This window comes from Martes martes, assembly GCF_963455335.1.
Source record: "Martes martes genome assembly, chromosome: X".
Classification (NCBI taxonomy): domain Eukaryota; kingdom Metazoa; phylum Chordata; class Mammalia; order Carnivora; family Mustelidae; genus Martes; species Martes martes.
In genome coordinates this window covers 41,910,108-41,931,290 of record NC_137897.1, presented here as the reverse complement: position 1 = coordinate 41,931,290, position 21,183 = coordinate 41,910,108, and the positions used below count along the sequence as shown (strand labels likewise).

Here is a 21,183-nt window from a genome sequence, read left to right as displayed (position 1 = left end):
AGTAGGCGGTCTCCCATGGCCAGGGCGAGCGAGGCAGACTCCCGAATCACCACGGAGACCAGGGCAGCGGTCTCTCCTGAGCGCGCAGCCTAGCCGCCGCTTCCCGGGGAACTCTTGCCTTGCTCTAGGGGCTACATCTGCAGGCTGCGGAAAGCCAGGGCTCCAGCCCTTTCTCATTACACACCTTTCCCGAAGCACCCCAAGCCCTGTACCCAACGGCAAACCCCTCAGATCTGGCGAAGCTCAAAAATGCAAAAACTGAGGCGGGGGGCAAATTGTACTTCAATCTTAAGGACTGAACACACACGCGCGCGCTCGCGCGCGCGCGCACCGCATATACCCCAACCCCATGCCGCTTAATTTCTTTCCCCGGGTTAGAAAAGAGGATTACTTGCCCACAGAGGCTTGGAGATGGGGGCAGGAGGTTCGTCCGAGGCTAGGCTCACCTGCTGCTGAGGTGAGAGAGCAGACACAGGATGCAAGCTGTTAGGAGCCGCAGCTCACAGCTGAGTGGTTGGGGGGTTGCAAAGACCCTCAAGTTCTCCTCTGGGCTTTTTTTTTTTTTAATTCACGTCACCAAAGGGTTAAACGGCTGGGCTCCAACAGGCCCCCCCCCGCCGCTCCACTCCCCCCTCCCCTTTTTTGTCTCCCCCCCTCCCTCCCGCACGTCGCTAGGAGGTCATCAAGCCCTCTGTCCAGTCCGCGTTCGCAAGCCCCTCTGCTTCCCGCCCATCGGGCCCGTGGCTGCTTACGAAGAGGTGTGCGCTCACCGAGGGGCGTGTTCCAGCACTGGGAGACGCCGAGCGCCCCTAGGTTAGACCTCAGAGCGGAGCCAGCCATGGAGCGGGGCGGGGGAAAGTTTGGCACCCTGCAAGGGGTCGTCGAACAGGAGTGGGCGGGGCGCCCGAGGGTACTTTAGCCCTCCAAGCTCAGGGGCGCAAGCTGCCCAGACCTGAGGCGGTGTGCGGCCATGGACCGCGGAGCTGCCGCGGCCCAGGGCACTGCCCCGCCTCAGGATGGAGAGCAGCCCGCGGAGTCTCCAGAGCCACCGCCGCCGTGGCCGCCGCCGCAGCCGCCGCCGCCGCCGCCACCGCCGCGGGCTCCTGCGCTGCTCCACGCGCCTTTGCCAGAACCGGCACCACAGTTCGGTCCAGAGCCTGCTCCAGAACCCTGTCCGAAGGCGACCCCAGAACCAGCCACAGAATTCGACACAGAAACGGTCTCAGAACCCGATACAGAACCGGCCCCAGGGCTGGCTCCAGAATCAGCCACAGAACTCGACAAAGAACCGATCTCAGAACCAGCCACGGAGCCGGCACCCGAACCGGCTCCGGAACCAGCCACAGAACCAGCCACAGAACCAGCCACAGAACCGGCCTCTGAGCCGACCCCAGTACCAGCCACAGAACCGGCCCCCAAGCCGGTCCCAGAACCAGCCCCAGAACCAGCCATAGAGTCCTGTCCTGAGCCGGCTCCAAAGTCCGGTACGGAGCCGAGCCCAGCACCACGTCTATTGCATCGTCCGGTGGTCGCTCCGGAGAAGGGTCTAAAGACCTCATCATCGCCCCGAACACCAGTGCTGTTCTCCAGTATAAAGGTATGAAAAAGACCCCCTGGGGCGTGCGGGGGGAAAGAAGCAAAACGAGGACGGATGGCTATTGAGCTCCTGGGACTCTGGGTACCCAGAGCATCCCATTTGGCTGCCACTGAGTAGCAAAGATGCGCGGAGAGATGCGGGGATGGAGAAGCCCGGGGGAGTGGGAAATGGTTGGGAGGCGGGAAGCAACATGTGGAAGCGAGAGTGGGCTGTTGGGGCTAGAAACAGGGTGACTGCACGCGATGGGAGTCGGAGCAGTTTCCCCCATGGGGAGAAGTGGCAGTGCAGTGAGCGCCTATATCTTGAAAAAGAGGAGGAAGACGTCCCCGGGGAGCGCAAGAGACCTAGAGAAGTATTTGGGGCTGGCCCTGGGTACACGGGGATGGGACTGAGTGGTGGGGTTGGGGGCGTGGGACACACCTCTTAGCCACGGTCACTGCCGCAGAGGCCCAAGCTGCGGAGCCGCAGCGGTCAGCTTAGCCCCCTCCCTGACACTGGGGAGGGGGTCACCAGCGGGGACGCAACTGGCGGCGCTCCGAGGAGGTTCCTGGCGCCTCTGACTGCTGATCTGCTGCTGGGAGCGGGTACTCCGGGTGGGGATGAGGGGATGGGCGGCGCCCACGCGCACTGCAGGGGAAGGGCAGGGTTCGTTGGGGAGGAGAGGGAGAGCATGCGTGTGTCGAGGCCACCATTCCATCTGTCTGCAGGATTTCCCCGCAGGTAGGTGCAAACACTGTGATATGATGAGGGACCGCGTTAAGAGCGGGAGACTGGCATCCCTCACCGGGGCCAGTTGGAATGGTACAGGAGTCCCGGTTTAGAGACACCAAAATAGGAGTTGGTATTTGAGAGCGTGTGAATGGAAATCCTCATCTCTTCCAGTCTTCAGAGATGCCTTCCTAAACGTTGCGGTTTGCCTGGAGAAGACAAGTGGAGGATCCTCGAGCACCCGCCCGGGGGCGGGAGGGTGGGAGGAGGGAGGAAGGAGGTTTTCTGTATTTGCCTTGGACCCCCTGAAACCCCGTTGGCTCTTCAGCAGGAGTCTGTTTGCCTTTCTTGCTTTCTCTGTACTCCCCCTACTCTTCCTTTCCCCCTATAAACTTCGTTCCATGTGACTGTGAATACAATGATAATGCATAGATACACCTTGATTCAGCTTCCCCTGCAGGGAAAAAAAAAAAAACAAAAACGAAACAAAACACAGAAACAAACAAACAGCACACCACACCAATACCTGTCCATCCTGCTGCCTAGCGGGACATAGGGACAGGGCTCTGGAATCCTTCTGCTGCAGACCGCACACTTGTAGAATGTAGGGGAAAGGGGCAGAACTTGGCATCGCGAAATGGAAATGGAAGCGCTGGTTGCTTCCTGAGTTATGAGTAGGGAGGCTTGAATTTGCAAAATAACTGCAATGATAAATGACTGAACAAGAGGAAGCCTAAAGCGAAAAGTTTCACAGGGAAAAAAAAGTGTAGAGGTTTAAAAAATAAATAAAATAGGACTGTAGGAGACTAAGACAGGTTGTGGTGGCTGTTTTCAACCCAACAACTGAGTTTTCACCAGGGGGTGGATCTCCCCCTCCCCGCAGCAGCCTTTCCCTGCAATGATCTCAGGAAAGGAAAGGACCCTGCAGCTAGACACTGGAGATCACCCTAACCTGGGATGTGGTCTGGTCTTTTTGGAAGAGTTTGCAATGAAGCAGGTGGGAGGGAGACCAGCAGGGACGACCTGAGCTATGGCCTTCTTAAGTGAGATTTGGGAACATGGCTCAGAAACTGACACCTGGGGACTTAATTACCAGGATATCCAGCAAATATATGGACTCTTCGACCCCTGGAAGACTGACTAGAGGCCAGAAACTCCAGGGATGAACTCTGTGACAGTGTGAAAGCATGTCCCACAAGCTCAACAGGAAAATGCCTGTTGCAGACAGCTAAGGAGGATCAAAGTAAGGGGAATCAGGTTAGTTTCCTCTACGGAGTGCCCTCTCAGACAGGCTGGCCAGCTGACCCATGGGCATTTGTCAGCCCTGGCAGGGGACCAGGACCCCCCAAGGTTTGACTTTGCCCTTGGTATAGTTAGTCATTTGTTCAGACATTTGTCTTCTAAAATGGGGTTAAGAACCCTGACCATCCACTAAAAGGGCCAAGAAAATGAACCCATCAGTGGCTCTAGATGATTTCAAACGATGCAAAGGATCTGGGTAAATGCTCAGATTGTTAGGCGCCAAACCCAGCTTCAACACCCTAGGTGTTGCTATGCAGTTGCTCTGTGGTGCCCATGGGAACATCTGATCTTCAGTGATAGGACCGTTCTCTGCTGCATCCCCCTCAGGCAAACAGCACGCACAGCCAGCTGACTCGCATCTTAACATTCAAGGCAAATAGGTTGCCATCTTAGCAGGGAAAGCCTTGTTCTCAGACACTGCCTCCTTGAGGCAAGCTTGGGGAAACACACACACACACACACACACACACACACACACACAGTCTCAGAGATTGTAACAAAATACAGCTTTTATCATACAATGAAATCCTACATGGCAAGGCACAGTCAGTGCCAGTAGCATGAAACTAGCCTGAAACTACTCATTTCATCAAAGGACAAATGAATAAAACGAAGTGTTTGAATGTGACTGCAGGTTTCTCCCAGATAATTTTTGCTGATTGGTATTTCGGTTAAAAAAAAAAAAATTCAACATCTTCCAGTATGTAGTCTGCTCTCTATTCAGGTTTCAGAAACGATGCCAGTCATGAAGATGGAGACTGAGAAAAGGGGGCTCATATTGTCTTTCCAAATAGATACCAGGATAACACAATCTTGTGAACCAAAACTGTCTATTCCCTTTCTTTCTAAAATGTTTTGATTTCCAGGAAATGAGCCATGGTCTCCCACCTGGTCGCAGCAAGTGTAAGTGAGGATGTGTGAATTGGTTCTTTAACTATGCTATGACTTGCTTGGGGGGGCGTGGGGCTTACATGAAGTATACTGTATTTGTTTCCCTTGCCTCACCTATAGTTGAAGAAAGATAGTTCATGTTTTTATCAATTGGGTTTGACTAGCTATGAAATTATGATCACACTATACAGGTGATTGATGAAAAATCTGAAAAGAAATACACTTTTGTGGCCTTTATTTCTGGGATGGGTATGTGTATGATAAGAGATCCATTGCCATTTACTGTTACACCCCAAACCATAACAAAGCAATTTTCTGGTATTTTTTGCACACACTTTCTTGCAAGGTAGCAAGCATTTGTTTATATGTTATCTGGTAATTCTTGCCTGAATACTTTACCGTTTTACTTAGTTCTGAGCTTCTCAAAGGTAGATACTGTCTCTCCCTCTCAGTGCCCAATACAATTCAGCCCTCCCTGTTTTTGCTCAGTAAACATTCGCTGAAGCTTTAAACCTAGCAATTCCATTTCCAGCAATGACAAGGACAACGAGCTAGAGACTGCTACTGTGAATGAATAAAAATGCATTCTCAATGATTTCAGAGTGAGAAGTAAATGCTGACTTAAATAGCCTGAAATATATAGCCCTTAAGGAAATGCAGTCAATCTTTCCCTTTTCAAAATGGGTGTTAGAAACATAATTAAGAAGCAAATTACCAACAATTTAAAAAATGGTTTGGAAAGTATCCTTATCCCCTGCAGTCCCCAGCAGCAGTAGACTAATGATGATGTTGTTGGTTTCAGGGGTAATAGATTTTTTTCCTAAGTGAACAAAATATCTGCAGTGACTATAAACAACTTTGGGATTGTAGAATTGAATGTTTAACCTGTTGAAGGTCAGGATGAAATTAATTTCTTTCCTCTTAGGTTCTCTCCCCCACTCTTTGCCAGGTTTTGATGAAACCATCTGATTTGTTTGGTGTATATTGAGAGCTCCTCAACATTTGCGGCAGTGTGTTCTAGAAAAGATAATGAGATATTTGGTCAGTTGTCTTTCTTTTCTAAGAATATAATTCTTAGGTGTTTATTAAAATCTCTGACTGGGGCTTCTGTACAACCACATCCCAAAATCAAAGGCTGATCCATTGTCCAAAGTGCTTCCAAGGAAAAGGGAAAAATCCATAGAGACCAGGAAACCATTCAGGGATATTATAATAAGGATTATATAATCCTTTCTGCTAGTATGGGGCTCTACAGTTTGTAGAATGCTTTTCTCTGCATTATTAACTCTTATTCCCCTGACAAAGGCAGCAGGGTAGGAGAAGTCAAAAATAAAACTTGACGCCTAATAGGATGTAACTATTAATTTATCTAGTGTGGATTTAAAAAAATATCCAACATAGGGCTTTCTTTGATACACAGGATCCTCATTTGTCTAAGAACAATCTTTTTAAATTAACATATAACGTATTTTTAACTTCAGGGGTACTGGTCTGTGAATCATCAGTCTTACAATTTCACAGCACTCACCATAGCACATATCCTCCTCAATGTCCATAACCCAGCCACCCTATCCCTTCCCCCCCACCCCCCAGCAACCTTTAGTTTGTTTTGTGAGATTAAGAGTCTTCTAAGAACAATCTTTAAGCTGACATTCCCTCGCCTGGATTTTTTTTAAAGCAGCCATTGCTGTTCCCAGTCTAATGCTCCCGCTGAGGGCCATCCTAGAACAGGAGTCTGAGAAGGAAGGATAAGAGGCAGAGGCACAAGACCCGGAAACTTATTACTCCCAAAGAAGAAATTTTTTGGAAGGAAAATAAATAGAAATTCTGCCACAGACAGGGTGCCCAACCTTTCCAAAGACTGCTGACCGTAATTCCCTCAGTGGAAAAAAATAATTTTAAGGGTTAAAAAAAGAAATCATCCATTCCTAAAGGGAGATGCCCCACCCTCACCAAAGCAAATAAACCTTATTCTCAAAATAGAAAAACAAATTTACAAGTTAAAAAAAAAAAGAAAGGAACAGTGGCCCCAGATAATGAAACTTATCCCTCCCCTTAAAATTATTTTAAGAAAAAAAGAAATTCTAAAGGGAGATGTTCTTCACCCTCATCAAAACCCATAAAACTTATGTCCCCAAGAGAAAAATTAAAGAGGAAAAGAGAGAAATCACCTCAAGGTAAACAGTATTTCTAATCATAAAAAATTCACAAAATTTATAAACTTTATTTGCACCCACTGCTCATGCCCAATCTCTTGCAAAAAATATGGTGGCAAAAAGAAATCTCCCAAAGGGGAATCTCACCAAATCTCCCTAAGGTTATTTCTTCAATTACAGGAAATGTCCAAAATAGGCAAATCCTTAGAGACTGAAAGTAGATTAGTGGTACTCTGGGGCTTGGGGGAAAGGAAAGGGGGAAATGTGGGTGATGGCTAAAGGGTACAGGGTTTCTTTGGAAGATAACAAAAATGTTCTGAAATTAGATAGTGGTAATGGTTGCACAACCCTGTGAATATGCTAAAAAACACTGACTTTGTACACTTGAAAACAGTGAATTTTGTGATATGTAAATTATATCCAAAGTTTTAAAAATAAGTAAAAGAAAGAGATCACGGCCACCAACCTCACGAAGGAAAATAGCCTTTATTCACACACCCCCAATTTTTTCTCTTTGGGAAAAAAAAAACAAAAAGGACATCTTTGTATGGGCAGATACTTTCAAAATCACCAAAGTCCATGAAACTTACTAATTCTTCCATCCCAGAAAAACACAAATGATTTTACCAAAAAGAAAGAAATATTAAAGGATAGGATCCCTGATCTTACCAAACACCCTGAATTTTAATTCCCAGAAAAGGAGGAAAAGAGAAACAAAAGAAATAAATCCCTCCACTGCCAAGGGGAGATGCCCCATCCTTACCAAAGCACATGAACCTTATTTTCAAAATGCATTTTTTTAAGATTTAAAAGAAAATCAATAATGGGAAGGCACGTTTACTGGTGGAGGAGATAATATCAATGAAATGAAAACAAAATCCTCTTAAAGAAAAGTGCTCCAGCCTCACAGACACATGAAATTTTCTGTCAAGATACAGCAAAACCAAATGCAGATTCTGTAAAGGAGAAAAAATAAAAGGAAATCCTTCTACTGGGAGATGATCTGAATTTATTCAAACTCCAAAGCTTGATTCCTAATGTAGGAAATTTAAAAATTGGAAGCATAAATAGAAAAAGAGAGAAACAGAAACAAAACCAAGATGTCTCCAGCCTCAACAGAGCCCCTTTTTACTCAAAACAAGAATATACATTTAGGATTAGGGAGAAAGAAGGGAAAAAAATGAAAAGGATATTTTCAAAGAGAAACCTCCTTTTTAGGGAATGAAGATGCCCCAAACTCACCAAAGTCCCTGAATATTTTTCACCAAACAACAAAAAGGAAGGGAGAGAGCTAAGAGGTGAGGGAAAGGAGTTGGAAGGGGAGGGAGAAGGGGTGAGGAAATGAAGAGGGTAGAGAGGAAGGGAAGGAAGGAAGGAAGGAGAGGCAGAAGAAAATAAATTAAGGGACAATTTTTAAAAGAAAGACATTCTTCTCAGGGAAGGTATGCCAGTACTTTATTGATGATAATGCATATTATTCCTGATGATAAAGCCACTCTACCTCTCACAAAAAGGAGGAAAAAAAATCCCCCACAAAATCTCTTCCTAAAACTTCTTTAAGGAGAGATGTCCCCAATCTCACCCAAACACTAGGGCCTTATTTATCCTCCAGCCTTCAAGTATTTTTTTAATGAAATAAAGGAAAAAGAAATTCTTTTACAGAAAGATGCTCTCAATCTTATTACTTCCAAGTTAATTATTTATTTTAAAAAACATGAAAGAAAAGAAATCCCCCACCCCACCAGGAGGGCCCCCAACCTCACTAAAACCTGGGGCCCTTATAGTTTTACCATACAAAACCTAATCTTTTTCTGAATGGAAATCCTCCAAACTTAAGGAGTTATGCTCCCACAACCCCACCAAAAGCAAGGAATCTTTTTCCCCATTTTTTTTAAAAGAAAAGTCCTTCCATCATAAGAGATGCCTTCAATTTCACGGAAATCAATCTACCTTATTCTTCTTCACATCCTCGAGGAAAACAAAACCAGAAAAGAATGGTAAAAGGAAAAGAAATTCTCCTAACCTAAAGCAAGTTGGCCACAATCTCACCAACATCTTTAAACTTTATTCCCCTAAAGAGATTTTTTTAAAAAAAGAGGGGAGAGAAAAGCCTGTCTTTTAAGAAAAAGTGCTCTCTACACCTACCCCATACTAAAGACTTCCTAGGAAGTGTAATACAAAGAAAAGGCAATATCTTTCTAGAACTGTGCCAATGAACCTTAAATTCAGAACCTGAGGCTGAAGGGTAGTAAATGTTTAATCCCAGGCTGATTTCCCTCTGCTCCAACTCCAGCCCATTTCTGGTTACCTTCCCCATCAGTCAGTCAGGCTGTGCACTCCGGTAAGGCAAATCTTGCCCATGGAAAACAAAATTAGGAAAACAAACCTTCTGGGAAAAAATGATATTCTGCATTTCCAACTCAAACAGAAATGATTTGGGGGATTAGCTGCCTCATTGTTCCCCTCTAGCACTATAGAAACTCAAGAGTTGATGATAAACTCTAAAGCAATGACGCTCTATTAACTTCCAAATTAGACACACACCTACCTAGCAGAGAAGGACCCTTAGCCAATTCAGTAATGGGTTTCTCAAGGTGGTTGTCTAATCATGTGCTCACTTAAATGTCTGTTCTCTAGAGTTATAAAGGGCTTGATTTTCACAAATACATAAAATTTGCAAGTCAGATTTATAAGCAGAGACTAAGACTCAATTAATGTTTTCCAAAGTTTTTAGTTCATTTACTTATTTAAAAATTAAGTTGAGTACCTGTTTATATCCTATGTGCTTAGCACTGAAGATTCCATGGTGGGCAAAATCACAGAGATGAGACTTTCTTTAAACAAACTGGCAAATGAGACACCCAATTACCAAAACAGATATACAGGGGGCAAGGATTTGTTTTACTAGATGTTTTGCTGATGCATTCATTTAAATAATTCTCTCAGCATACCTCCTCTTAAATAAAAATTTAATGTAATAAAATAAAGGATATGTATTTTAATACATACAGAGAAAGTAGGAAATCAAAACTGCTTCCAAAAAGTAAATAAAAATTATGTAGCAACCCCACTCAAGATTGAGTATCAAGAGATAATGAATATTTTGTTGTTTTTTTCCATTTATTTTCTCAGAAAAGATGCTTATATACACTTATAATCTACAGTTAAGGCTTTAAAGGAATGTACAATTGTGTCTCAGCCTCCTCTTACCCATTACCTCCCCTACTTAATTATTAAATCATGTGTGTTGTTCTACATTGTATTTAGGAAACAAATGTCAATTTTAGCTTAAAGTCTATCTAATCAAATGTCTGCCTGTGTGATCTGATTGATGAATATATGCTGGAAACCTAACAGTTCAGAGATGTATTTGAAATGTAAAGCAATGAGAATATACATTGTCACATATACAATTGGCAGTTTGATCTCACATTTACTATGTGCACTTTCTTAGACATCCAGATTTCATTTGTTCAACTAACTTTCTCTCGATTTGGACTTGAAGCAGGAGACCTGAGTAAAATCCACCCTTTTCCCACTGTTAAATTCCCAAAAGGAAAATCTACATTTAAATTTCTAAGACTCTGTTGGGTCACTTTTAACCATATGCAAAAATGTACTAATGGTTTTGTCTCTTTAACACACAGTTACCAACCATGCTCATTAGGGTTCCTCCTACCCAGAAGGGAAATACTTTTGTTTGAGGACATTATCAGCAATTATAAGGAGATAGAATATTCATTCACTTTTCATTAACCAAATGTGGTAGAAAATTGAGAGAGTTAATAAACTGTATACAATCCAACTGAGGTTGAAGTAGCAATTTAAAAGGCAAGTGTAATGTGGTATTGAGAAGATCAGAGTCTTCTTCCTCGTCTTGTAGCACTTGGAGATTTTCATCTTCCAAAACATTACAAGCATTTGCTGTTTAAAGGCTGTTTAAGCTTTTTTCTTTAAAGAGATTGTAAAAGAGATTTCAGACCCTAAGGACGGCAATTCCCACCCCCTTGTTTTCCTCCTAGCACAGGGCAAGGCACATGATACTGGGAGATTCTTAGAGATAAGTGTGATGCTCCAATCCAGAGCTTTGCAGAATTCTTCTAAAACTAGAGGCAGTGGGTTTGGGGAACGAGCTTGCCTCTGCCTCCAGGAGTGGGAGGAGGATAGAAACGCTGCTTACAGAGCTCAACTAAGAACTTCCAGAATCCTGGATGTTCATTCATTTGCATTCTCCTGTAGCTAATGTCTCTACCTGTTCTCTTCCGGGATTTTGCAGTGTGAGGCAGGAAATGAAAGGTACCTGCTGAGTAAAACCGAAGTTGTTAATCTTATTGGCTATAAGTGGAGACACTTGAAACCAGGCAAGTTTTTGATTAACCTGGGCTCTGTCAACTGAGTCCCCCACTCTCACTTCACTCTTAACTCTGCGAAGCTTGCTCCAGCATTACAGCAGGATCCTCTGAACCCCACCTCTAACAGTAGTCCCTTCTTACCTTGATTGTTAATTGTTCCCTCAATAAGTGCATTTATTATGTTCCTTGAACATACTATTTCATGGTTTATTCACATCACCACACGTGTCCCTTGCAGTATAAATGATAAAGGTGATGTAGCGTTACTAAAACAGCTATGCGTAAACAGCAAAGAGGAAAGTAAATGAGACTACAGAACAAGATTATTGATTTCAGAAAATTAACAAGTTTGTGCCCTTCTCACTAACCTCAATTAATGCTTACTATGACAGTTTCCCTCCTGCCAGGCTTGAGTAGAACATAACTTTTCTCTTATTCAGAATTTGGATATTGCTGTCCCTTTCTCACACCCTCACCTTACTCTGCTTGACTGTTAAGACTAACTAAATTAAAATGATAATTTTGGCATTGTCCTGGTCTATTTTTCTTTAATTTATTCAACTTGGTGACTAGATCTCCAGTATTTGCTTTTTTTTTTTTTCATGTGAAATCAAAGCACCCATTTGTGGCTCACTTCATGGCTTTCTTAGTATATTGCTTTTCCCTAGTGAGTTGTCTTTCTAGAAATGCCTGGAAAAACCTTAATTTGCCTTTGCATCATCCCTCATCGCACTAAATTTTTTTAGGAGTTCCTCCATTTCATCTCTAATGGTGGAGAAACAAACATTCCCAGGCAGCTTGAAAACCTACTTTGTTTGTTTGTTTGTTGGGTTTTTATTTGTTTGTTTGTTTGTTTTGCATCCAGTATAGTAAGGTATCATTGTGAATGACACATAAGCATATCTGTTAATTAGCTCATAAAGTGTTCAATAATTATGTAATTGTATATAAAATGCTTTACAATATGATACATATTTGGAGGATTGCTACATGGGTATTTTAGAGTATTTTACTGATATTTGAGGAAATTGGTTGGGGTCTTTAAGATGAAATGGGAATGCATGATTACTTTTCCAATGTAGAATAATGGAAAAAATTTTCTCACTATCCAACAAATTTTTAGAGGTGGATTAGATTCAGATATGAAGGACTGCCTGATAGCAAATGCACTTTGATATAAGAAATTTAGGGGAAAAATATAAAGTTGTTTGAGGTAAGTGGGATATATTATTCCCAATATATTCTCCTCAAACCCAGAGAAAATCAGAATTAAATTAAACAGTGACATTATCAGGTAGAAACGAGGTTATCCCTGAATTGGGCATGTGAGGCCAAGGCCTACAGACAGAAGAGTGAGGCCTTTGTATAGTATATGGAGTTAGAAAAAAAATGGCCACGCCAATAGAATGATAGAATAGAGATTGAAATAATGTGGAAAATTAAGTGAACCGGCAAAGTCCTATTAAAACTTTGAAGGCAACCAATAAAATTGTATATATCATCCAACTGATGACATACAACCATTGGAGGGCTGTTGACTAGTAAAATAACATGGCTAAAGCAGAGGATTGGTTGATGGGGCATATAATTAAAAACTTTCAAATTCTTTGTATGCCAAATTCCAAATTAAACTACTAAAGCTAAAAGTGGAAGAAAAGAATTATATTATCTAGTGTCCTTTTTCTATTGCTTTGGTCTTCTTTGCTCTTTTGTAAGTGGCTGTCTGCTTTCTCTATATTTTTTTCTATTTCATATCACGGACTTTTTCTATAGCAAAAGTAAGAAGTTGATGGGAATCCAGTGAAACCTTTTGTCCTCAGTGTTGTACACCCATGAAATGTCCTGAAAAGGGCCTTTGGGAATCAGCTAACCTAATATGTTTAAAACCTTTTTTTAAAGATTTTTATTTATTCATTTGACAGACAGAGATCACAAGTAGGCAGAGAGGCAGGCAGAGAGAGAGGAAGGGAAGCAGGCTCCCTGCTGAGCAGAGAGCCCCATGTGGGCTTGATCCCACGACCCTGAGATCATGACCTGAGCCAAAGGCAGAGGCTTTAACCCACTGAGCCACCCAGGCACCCCTAAAACCTTTTTAACAGTAGAAACTTTTTAATATTTTCTCAATAAAATCTTAAATGAGAGCCTAATATTTAATATAAATATAAGAAATATTTCATTAGGTCTTTTCTTTACTAAAATGGGTTTATAACTGATGTACATTTCTAATTGTTTATTTGAATCTAAGAGGAAAGCAAGTTTGCACTCTCTGTTTATTACTGGCTGCTTAGCAAGGGTACTGGTGATATAGGAACACATTGAATAGGAAAAAGAAGCAAGTCAGAGCTTAAAATTTGGCCTAAAATATTCCAAAAATTCATAATAGTCTCCTGGAAACATAGCCATTCTGGAGAGTTCCTCCCCCGCCCCACACCCCAGGAATGTGTTACAACAGGCCTCATAAAATGGATTGTCATGATGTGCATTGCCTTTGTTTATAGGAATATATATATTATGGGGGATTGTGTTCTTGACCAAGGACACTATACCAAGTAAATGGTAGGTATAACTAAAAACATGTAGTGAAAGCTAATGTATAACTGTAAGCTTCTGTAATAATGTAAACCAGCAAAATTGTTCCAAGTCCTATAAAATGGGCATAAATGTACCATACACATTGATTTTGTAAGGGGTCCTATTGTACTACAAAGTGTATATGCAGCACATTAAAGAGCCAATTCTACATAAATTTAATCTATTGTTATTATTCATTTAAAATTTGTGCTCTGCCTGCATCCAGGAAGGATATGAAGTATCCTACAAAATTAAACACATATAGAACAGGACAATTAAGCTCAAATAAAAACAAGACAATACCAGTTCAATGCAGTAGTGAATGAGACTTTAAACAAATACATTCTAGTTATAATAAACCCCAATTACATATTTAACTAGCAGTACTTTTGTTTGCTGCCTTTGGTGCTTGAAGGACTTTGGGCCTGAATGACTCAGGCCTCTTAAAGTTAGTATCCAAGGAAGTTGAGCTGATACCTCATTTTTATGCGATACATCTTCCTGTTGCAAGCTGCAGCGACCACAAAATGAGAAACTAAAGGTTGCCAGGATTGTGGTATAGGTGTTAATTAACTGTCCTAGAAGGCTGAGGCTTCGGTTATTTTGGTGTGCCTGCATTTTTCTAATATCACAATGCATGTGTCTGAGAGGCACATAAGTATGGGATTTCTCAAATAAAATAGTATTTCCAATACAATTTCTCAAAAAAATCCAAACAGTAACTGGTTCAATAGTTTGGACTCTTTCTCAGATTGGGAATTGCTTCACGTTGGTTCTAGTCACAATTCCACTCTACATAGCTGTACAATATGGGGTAAATTGCTTAATCTTTCTGTGGCTTATCTTTTATGTCTCTTAAATGAAGCCAATAATGTGCTGTTGACTCACCACAGCTTAGCAGTCTCCTTCAGCAAGTCTTCACTGCTATCACATCCCGGCTAGGCACCCTACCTGTAGGCTGCCATAGCATCCTACACAAACTTCTGCTTCTCAGTTGCCAAATATACTGAGATTATCAGCTTCTGTATCCCATTAGGGCTGTAAGGATAAGGTCCTTAGGACCTAACATGCTGTCTGCCATTCAATAAATTGTGGCTAAACTACCTCATAAAATTTTGACATTACAAGTTTTATCCAAAATAGCTTTTTACTAATTACAGGAAAAGCTTTAACTTGTTTTGCCAATGCCTCTGATCAGATTAGCACACTGATCTTGAAAATGGTTTGATCAGGAAAGAGAATATGGAGTCTCTACTTAGACACAGGAAACTCTTAAAAGCCATCTTGTTTCCAATTAGAAGGAGCAACTTTTCCCTAAAATAAGATAAACAACTTCTGTCTTTTCAGCTGGGAAAGATCACCACATAAAGTTTTACAGTTTGTATACTATATAAGCCTGCCATGTCTAAGGGGCCACTTTTCATAAAGTAAGCCACCATATATATATATATATATATATATATATATATATATATATATATATATTTCTTCTAACAATTTTCCTGCAGATGGCAGTCAAGTGCCTTGTGCTAACAAAATTGGTATATTATGACAATTTCCTGACAAATGGAAGGAAAATACCTTTAGCAAATGGTGCCTTTTCCTGATGTGCCCAATGGTGTGTTGTGGGCTGATCCTGCTACTAATTCTTTGCATTTAAATACAATGTCCCCCTTAACAACTCTCTCAAAGCTTATAAACCATATGCTCAGAACTGATTTCCGAAAGTACCTATTTTATTCCATAACACAATTAACCTGAGCATCATTTTAAGACAGAAACCTACAACTGCTTGAAAAAGGAATTTTCAGGGGCACAGGCATAGTCAGGCATACATCCACAGATGCATACTGGTACATTTATTCCAGGAACTAAGTATATATACTTCAATAGCTGAACAGCCTGATAAGTAGGTATACACACACACAACTTAGCTGGACATAAAGCATATAAAAGAGGAGGTCCTGGTTGCTTGCTTTGGTACTAACCTCTTGCTCAGTTTTCCTATTTAATATATTTTCATTATGTCTCACTCCTACAGGCCATGAGTTCCCCAAAGTTTGCATGCTCTTGTGAGTTCAATTCAACATACCTTTCTAAGGGCTTACTAGTGACAAAGAACTGCGCTAAGTAGATAAAGGAACCCATTTCATCTTGGAAGATTGTTTGAAGGTGGTTAGATCTGAACTGTGTCTGAAAATTAAGTAGGACTTTGATAGGCAAACATGAAAAAGGAGAGAAAAGGCAGAGGGAGTATCCTAAGCATAAAGATGGAAGAGGTGGAAAGGACAATGCTCTCTGATAATCCCACAAAGACTAGATATGGTAGAAAGTTTTAGTGCATCAGGAGGAAAGGCTGGAGAAGCCAGGTGGGAGCTAAAATGCAGAGGACCTTGAATACCAGGTGAAGGAATATGTGATCGATTCCTTAAACAGTGGAGAATTGTGAAAAGTTTTTGATTGAGAGTAACATGACTAGGTTTGGATTTAAGAAAACTCTATCAATATATAGGATGGGTTAGATAGGACGACTCTAAGGGATGGGACATCAGTCTAGGCAAGAGATGTTGAGGACCTAAGACAATCAGGATGGGAAGAAATGGAAGAGATGCTAACAGGATTTTGTTTGTAACTGATTGGGTGTGGATGATGGGCAAGATGAGTAGAAGACAACTTTGAACTTATGAGTCGGGCATTGTTAGAATTATAGAGATCAGGACAAGAGCAGACTTAGGTAGTAGCTAGAGGAAGATTATGAGTTTAGTTTTGGAAAATTTGAGTTTGAGGTGTTGGTGAGGCCTGTGCTCAAGACAGTGATTATAGAAAGGCAAGAACTTAAGGGTTAGAGGACTGGAGGACTGTTGCCCTGCCCCTGGATTGAAAACAATGAAATGAAATTAATAGAATCAGATAATGGAAGAGAAACAATAAGAACAAATTCTGTTTGAGAAAATACACAGAGGGAAAAAAATACTGATGTAGAAATTAAAGTTTTGGAAGAGAAGGGAGAGATAAGAGAATGTGTACTTTTTAAAAAAGGAATATTTTCTTTTAAAGTGTTGATCCTGAATAATTTTTTAAAATAACTTCTCTATCCTCTCCTTTGGCTATTTTGTTGATGAAAACCCTCTGAATGGTATTGAAAGGACAGAAAATATTGTTAATGTGTTGTTCTCAGACTGAATGCAAGTAGCTCTTCTCCCATTACCCAAGTCTTTATTTGTAAGCCTCAGAATATACTGTGTTTGGGGAAACCATTAAGAAAGGTTAATAGTTACCTAATTATTAAGGGAAAAGCATGAGAACATTTTTCTTATGTTAACATAATAAGAAGAAAATATTGTCCTCTACATCAAAGATTCTATTTTAAAGCTCTTTGCACATAGTACGCACTTAATAACTTGAAATAACAAGAACCGCAAAGCAGTCTTATATGTATAATGATACTAAAAGATCTCCAAAGACAGTAAACTAAGACATCTTAAGGTATTATAAGATTTTCTCTGAATATGTTGAGAGGAGATAGGGACTTTCTTAAAGAAAACTATTTTACCAGGTGACCTTTGTCTTTTGGCAGCGAGGTAAATAATAAGCCACTTAAAATCACTCCAGACAGTGGAGGAAACACATGGAATTCCAGACAGAACAATCAGAGAAGAAACTGATAAATGTTTGAAAGTGTGAGCTGAAGTCTTAGTAGGTCCCTAGCTCTTTGCCAGTTGGTGTGAAAAAAACAAAGGTAGATATGAAGTCTGCGATTTTATTTGGGAAACAAAACATGTATACTGGAGACCTGTACGTAACGGTACAAGGAAAGATATTATTATATTTCAGCATGTGTAGTACAGAAAATAATGCTATAGAAATATAAAAGAGGAGCAATAAAGGATGAATTAGTTTGGGAAGGCTTCCTGATGGAGGTGAGATCAATTGAGTTTAGATCTGGGAGCAACATACAGAGACTTGGAAGCAGCCAGGACTCTATTCAACTGATATCAAAGAGCTTTTAGAGAAAATCAGAGGGATTTGGACTCTATTCTGTATAGCAGGACATTATTTAAGGTTTTTGAATAGGAGAGTAACATAATGAAAGAAATTTTTCTAAGATATATATTGTGACAGTAAGAAGGATAGATTGGAAGAGAACAAGATAGGAGGCAGGGAGATTAGGCTGTTATAAAAATCCAGGTGAGAGATGATGGTGGCCTGATTATTGCAAGTGATGATGATCACTCATTCATCTAAAATCATTTATTGAATACCTATTTTGTGTCAGGCACTGTGCTGATAACTGTAATTTACCTGAAGGAAATTATAGCCAAGCCAAGGAAATAAGACCAAGTATACAAATAACTGCAATCCCAAGGAGAAAAATGATACTCATTTTAATACAAAAGAAACTCTGAGTTCAAAGGAGATAAGAAGTGATTGGACCCTGGCAGAATGGGGTAGACTTGGGTTCAGAGATGAATTAAAGTATATTCCAGAGTTTTTCTTACTTGGGGGGAAGTACCAGAAGGAGTGATAAGAAGGGCAAACAAAAGAGTGTGAGCAAAGGAACTAAGGTGAGAAAATACCGTGTTTTGGAAGCCAGAGGATGTAGATCTTCAGGGATACAGATAGAAATGTAGAACTGGGAGAAAATGGGGATAGAACAACTGATTTGGGGGGTGGTGAGTAAGGAGGAAGGGAAATCATTAAGTGAGAAGCATGAGAGATTAATAATTTCTAATTTTCTTTCTACTTTGCAACTCACCTTTTTCTCAAACTCTGTCTGGATTCTTTCTTGGTGACATCCAAGGGTCCAAGCTGCTTTTGTTTCATTTCTGGACTACCCACTTCTACATACCATCTTTCTCTAACATGAGAGTATAGGCTCCTGCCTGATGTTCAGAGATACCCTAATCTGAGAAGATAAATTATTCACCTATGGATTTCATACAGGGTCTGTTTCTATAGTAAGCGATATCTACATTCAATCTTTGGTATTTAAAGCATCTTCTAGTCTCAGTTTTGCTACTGTATATTCACGTTTGGTGTGCCTTTAGAAGGTATTGTTGCGCGTGTGAGGAACACTATTCCTAATTAACTTTCTCTGCATGCTTATAATACTAAAATTTCAGACTGAGCTGTCAGAGACCTTGCCCAATCACTCATGTTATAGCCATAAAAAGCAGTGATCTTTCTAGACTACCATTTGATTTTTGAATTATACTCCACAATTTTCTAAAATACTTCCACATTTCCCATATCCTATGTCTTTAGATCCTCACCCCAATCCTGTGTGTGATATTGACTTTATCCCCATTGTGCAGATGAGAAAACTGAAGCTAAAGGACACTTGAATTAAGAATTGGAGTCAAGATTCAAGCCCAAGTCTCCTGACTCCAAAACCAGTCCCTAATGCATGCAGGCCAGTTAGTACAAGGTTTTCAAAGGAGCCCTTTTGAGCCCAGAAATTATCTAGATTCCTCTAAACAAAGTGGGAAAATGGGGGCCACCTGTCTTCATTTCAGGACTAATTACCTTCGTTAAAGCCAACCAAGTCCACAAGCTTAAGATAAGACAAGGTTTTTGGGTGGTTGTAATTTTTTTTTAATGCTGAAAAATGCTTTAGATGCATATAATGATGATTCATTATGTAAATAATTGGGGACTTCCTGAGGTCAGAATTCTCAAAATGTTCTGTAATTCTTAAGAGATTAAAAACACATCAGTCTAGTCATTCGGCCCCAGAATTGAGATTTAAGAGGTTGATTCTATTCCTAGCATGCCTTTGTGATTTGAGGTAAATCCTTTAACCTCTCACTTTTTATTTATCCATTTGTAAATAAGCATATTTCCCATTATAGAATATCTGGGAAACACTTTAAAATTCTAGGCTCAAAAGTATTTCAAAGCCTTATAAGTTCCTTAAACCTCTTTATACAGCTTCAAAATGACTGTGACATCAATACAAGGTGGAATTATTTTGTTAAAAACAGGTATATGGAGACAGGGTTAAAGCACAGATTTCTGCCTGCCTACTACTGTTTCTAATAGGCACAGCTCAGGTCTGTGTTCCACTTTCACCTCCACCACAATGTGGTCTTGCCACTGCTAGTGGGATCATCTTGCATCCCACCTCCTGCAGGGTCATAAGTCACTAAGACTGATATCCGTGGGTGGAGATTTTTCTATAGTAGAAGACCAGTGAAGCAGGGTAATTCTCTAATTTCATTTCCTCCCTTTGAAGGCTGGATTATGTGGAAGGGAAAATATCTTAGACTCTAATACAATATTTCTCTGTCCCATGCCTTAATGTCCCTGTGTATAAAATGGAGTTATTAAGATCTGCTTCTACCTGCAGAGAGGATGGTGTGAGATTAACCATGGAAATTGCAGTATAATATAGAGGGCTTCAAAGTCAGACACATTTGAGTTGAAATCCCAGCTCTGTCATTTCTTATCTCTGTGACCTTGGGCAAGGACCCTCGCTCACCTCTCTGAGTCTTATTGTTCTCATTTTACACATGAGACTAATAATTCCTACCTTGTAGTGTTGTTCTAAGGATCAATGGCATATCAAGAGTTTAGTTCAGTACCTGGCACCTAGTTGGTTCTTTAAATAATGGTAACAGTAGGGGCGTCTAGGTGGCTCAGTCATTGAGCATCTGCCTTTGGCTCAGGTTGTGATCCCAGGGTCCTGGGATGGAGCCCCGCATTGGGCTCCCTGCTTCTCCCTCTCCCACTCCCCCTGCTTGTATTCCCTCTCTCATTGTCTCTCTCTATCTGTGTCAAATAAATAAATAAAATCTTTTTTAAAAAATGGTAACCATAGTTTTCCTTGCCCCTGCCAGCAGAGGTGGCAGCCATCTCCTACTTGGTATCATAGCCACCCTCAGAACACTTGTGAAGCTCAAGATTGTTAAAAAAAAGAACCAAGAAGTTCATCCAGCACCATTCAGACCAATATGTCAAAATTAACCATAATTGGTGGAAACCCAGAAGCACTGACAGTAGGGTGCAGAGAAGATTCAAGGGCCAGACCTTGATGCCCAACATTGGTTACAGAAGCAACAGGAAAGCAGAGCACACACTGCCCAGTGGCTTCCGGAAGTTCCTAGTCTACCTTAGGTGCTGCTGATGTGCAGCAAATCTTACTGCACCCAGGCTTCTCACAATGTCTCCTCCAAGAACCACCAAGCCACTGTAGAAATAGCAGCCCACTTGTCCATCAGCATCACCAATCCCAATGCCAGGCTGCGCAGTGAAGAAAATGAATAGACAGCTTATGTGCATGTTGTGTTTGTGTTAATAAAACCACAAATCTATTTTTTAAAAGGTAGCTGCTACCATGTGAAAGACACTGATTTTCTTCAAGCAAGTACTGTGTGTGTGTGTATAATGTATATATTTGATCACTGCCTCTGCTTCCCTTCTCTTTTTAAAAGGATGAGTGCGCCATGCAAAGCAAACTGAGAAGAACAAGGGTGGCTACCATTGCTTCTTAATAATATATCTTAACATCAGAGTCATATACTCCCTTTACTTACTGATGTTCTCTTCTTCTGGTTAGAGGGGTATGTCAAGATAGAGTCTTGCAATTCAAGTCAACAAGTATTTT

At 41.1% G+C, this 21,183-nt stretch overlaps 1 protein-coding gene and 1 pseudogene across 2 annotated transcripts in view; both read left to right on the top strand.

Annotated features, from left to right (window-relative positions):
• Window positions 1-970: 970 nt before the first annotated feature.
• The window catches only part of DGKK (diacylglycerol kinase kappa), a gene marked incomplete at both ends in the record, with an annotated part of 164,171 nt that continues 143,958 nt past the window's right edge, over window positions 971-21,183 (top strand). Inside the window, one exon of the mRNA XM_080795697.1 lies at window positions 971-1,597. Coding sequence (XP_080651823.1) covers window positions 971-1,597 — 627 coding nt within the window. The remainder of the gene's footprint in view (window positions 1,598-21,183) is intronic.
• LOC308336973 (large ribosomal subunit protein eL32-like) lies at window positions 2,457-20,843 on the top strand (annotated as a pseudogene). The gene is made up of 2 exons: window positions 2,457-2,564; window positions 20,417-20,843. The product of its transcript is annotated as a large ribosomal subunit protein eL32-like (transcript).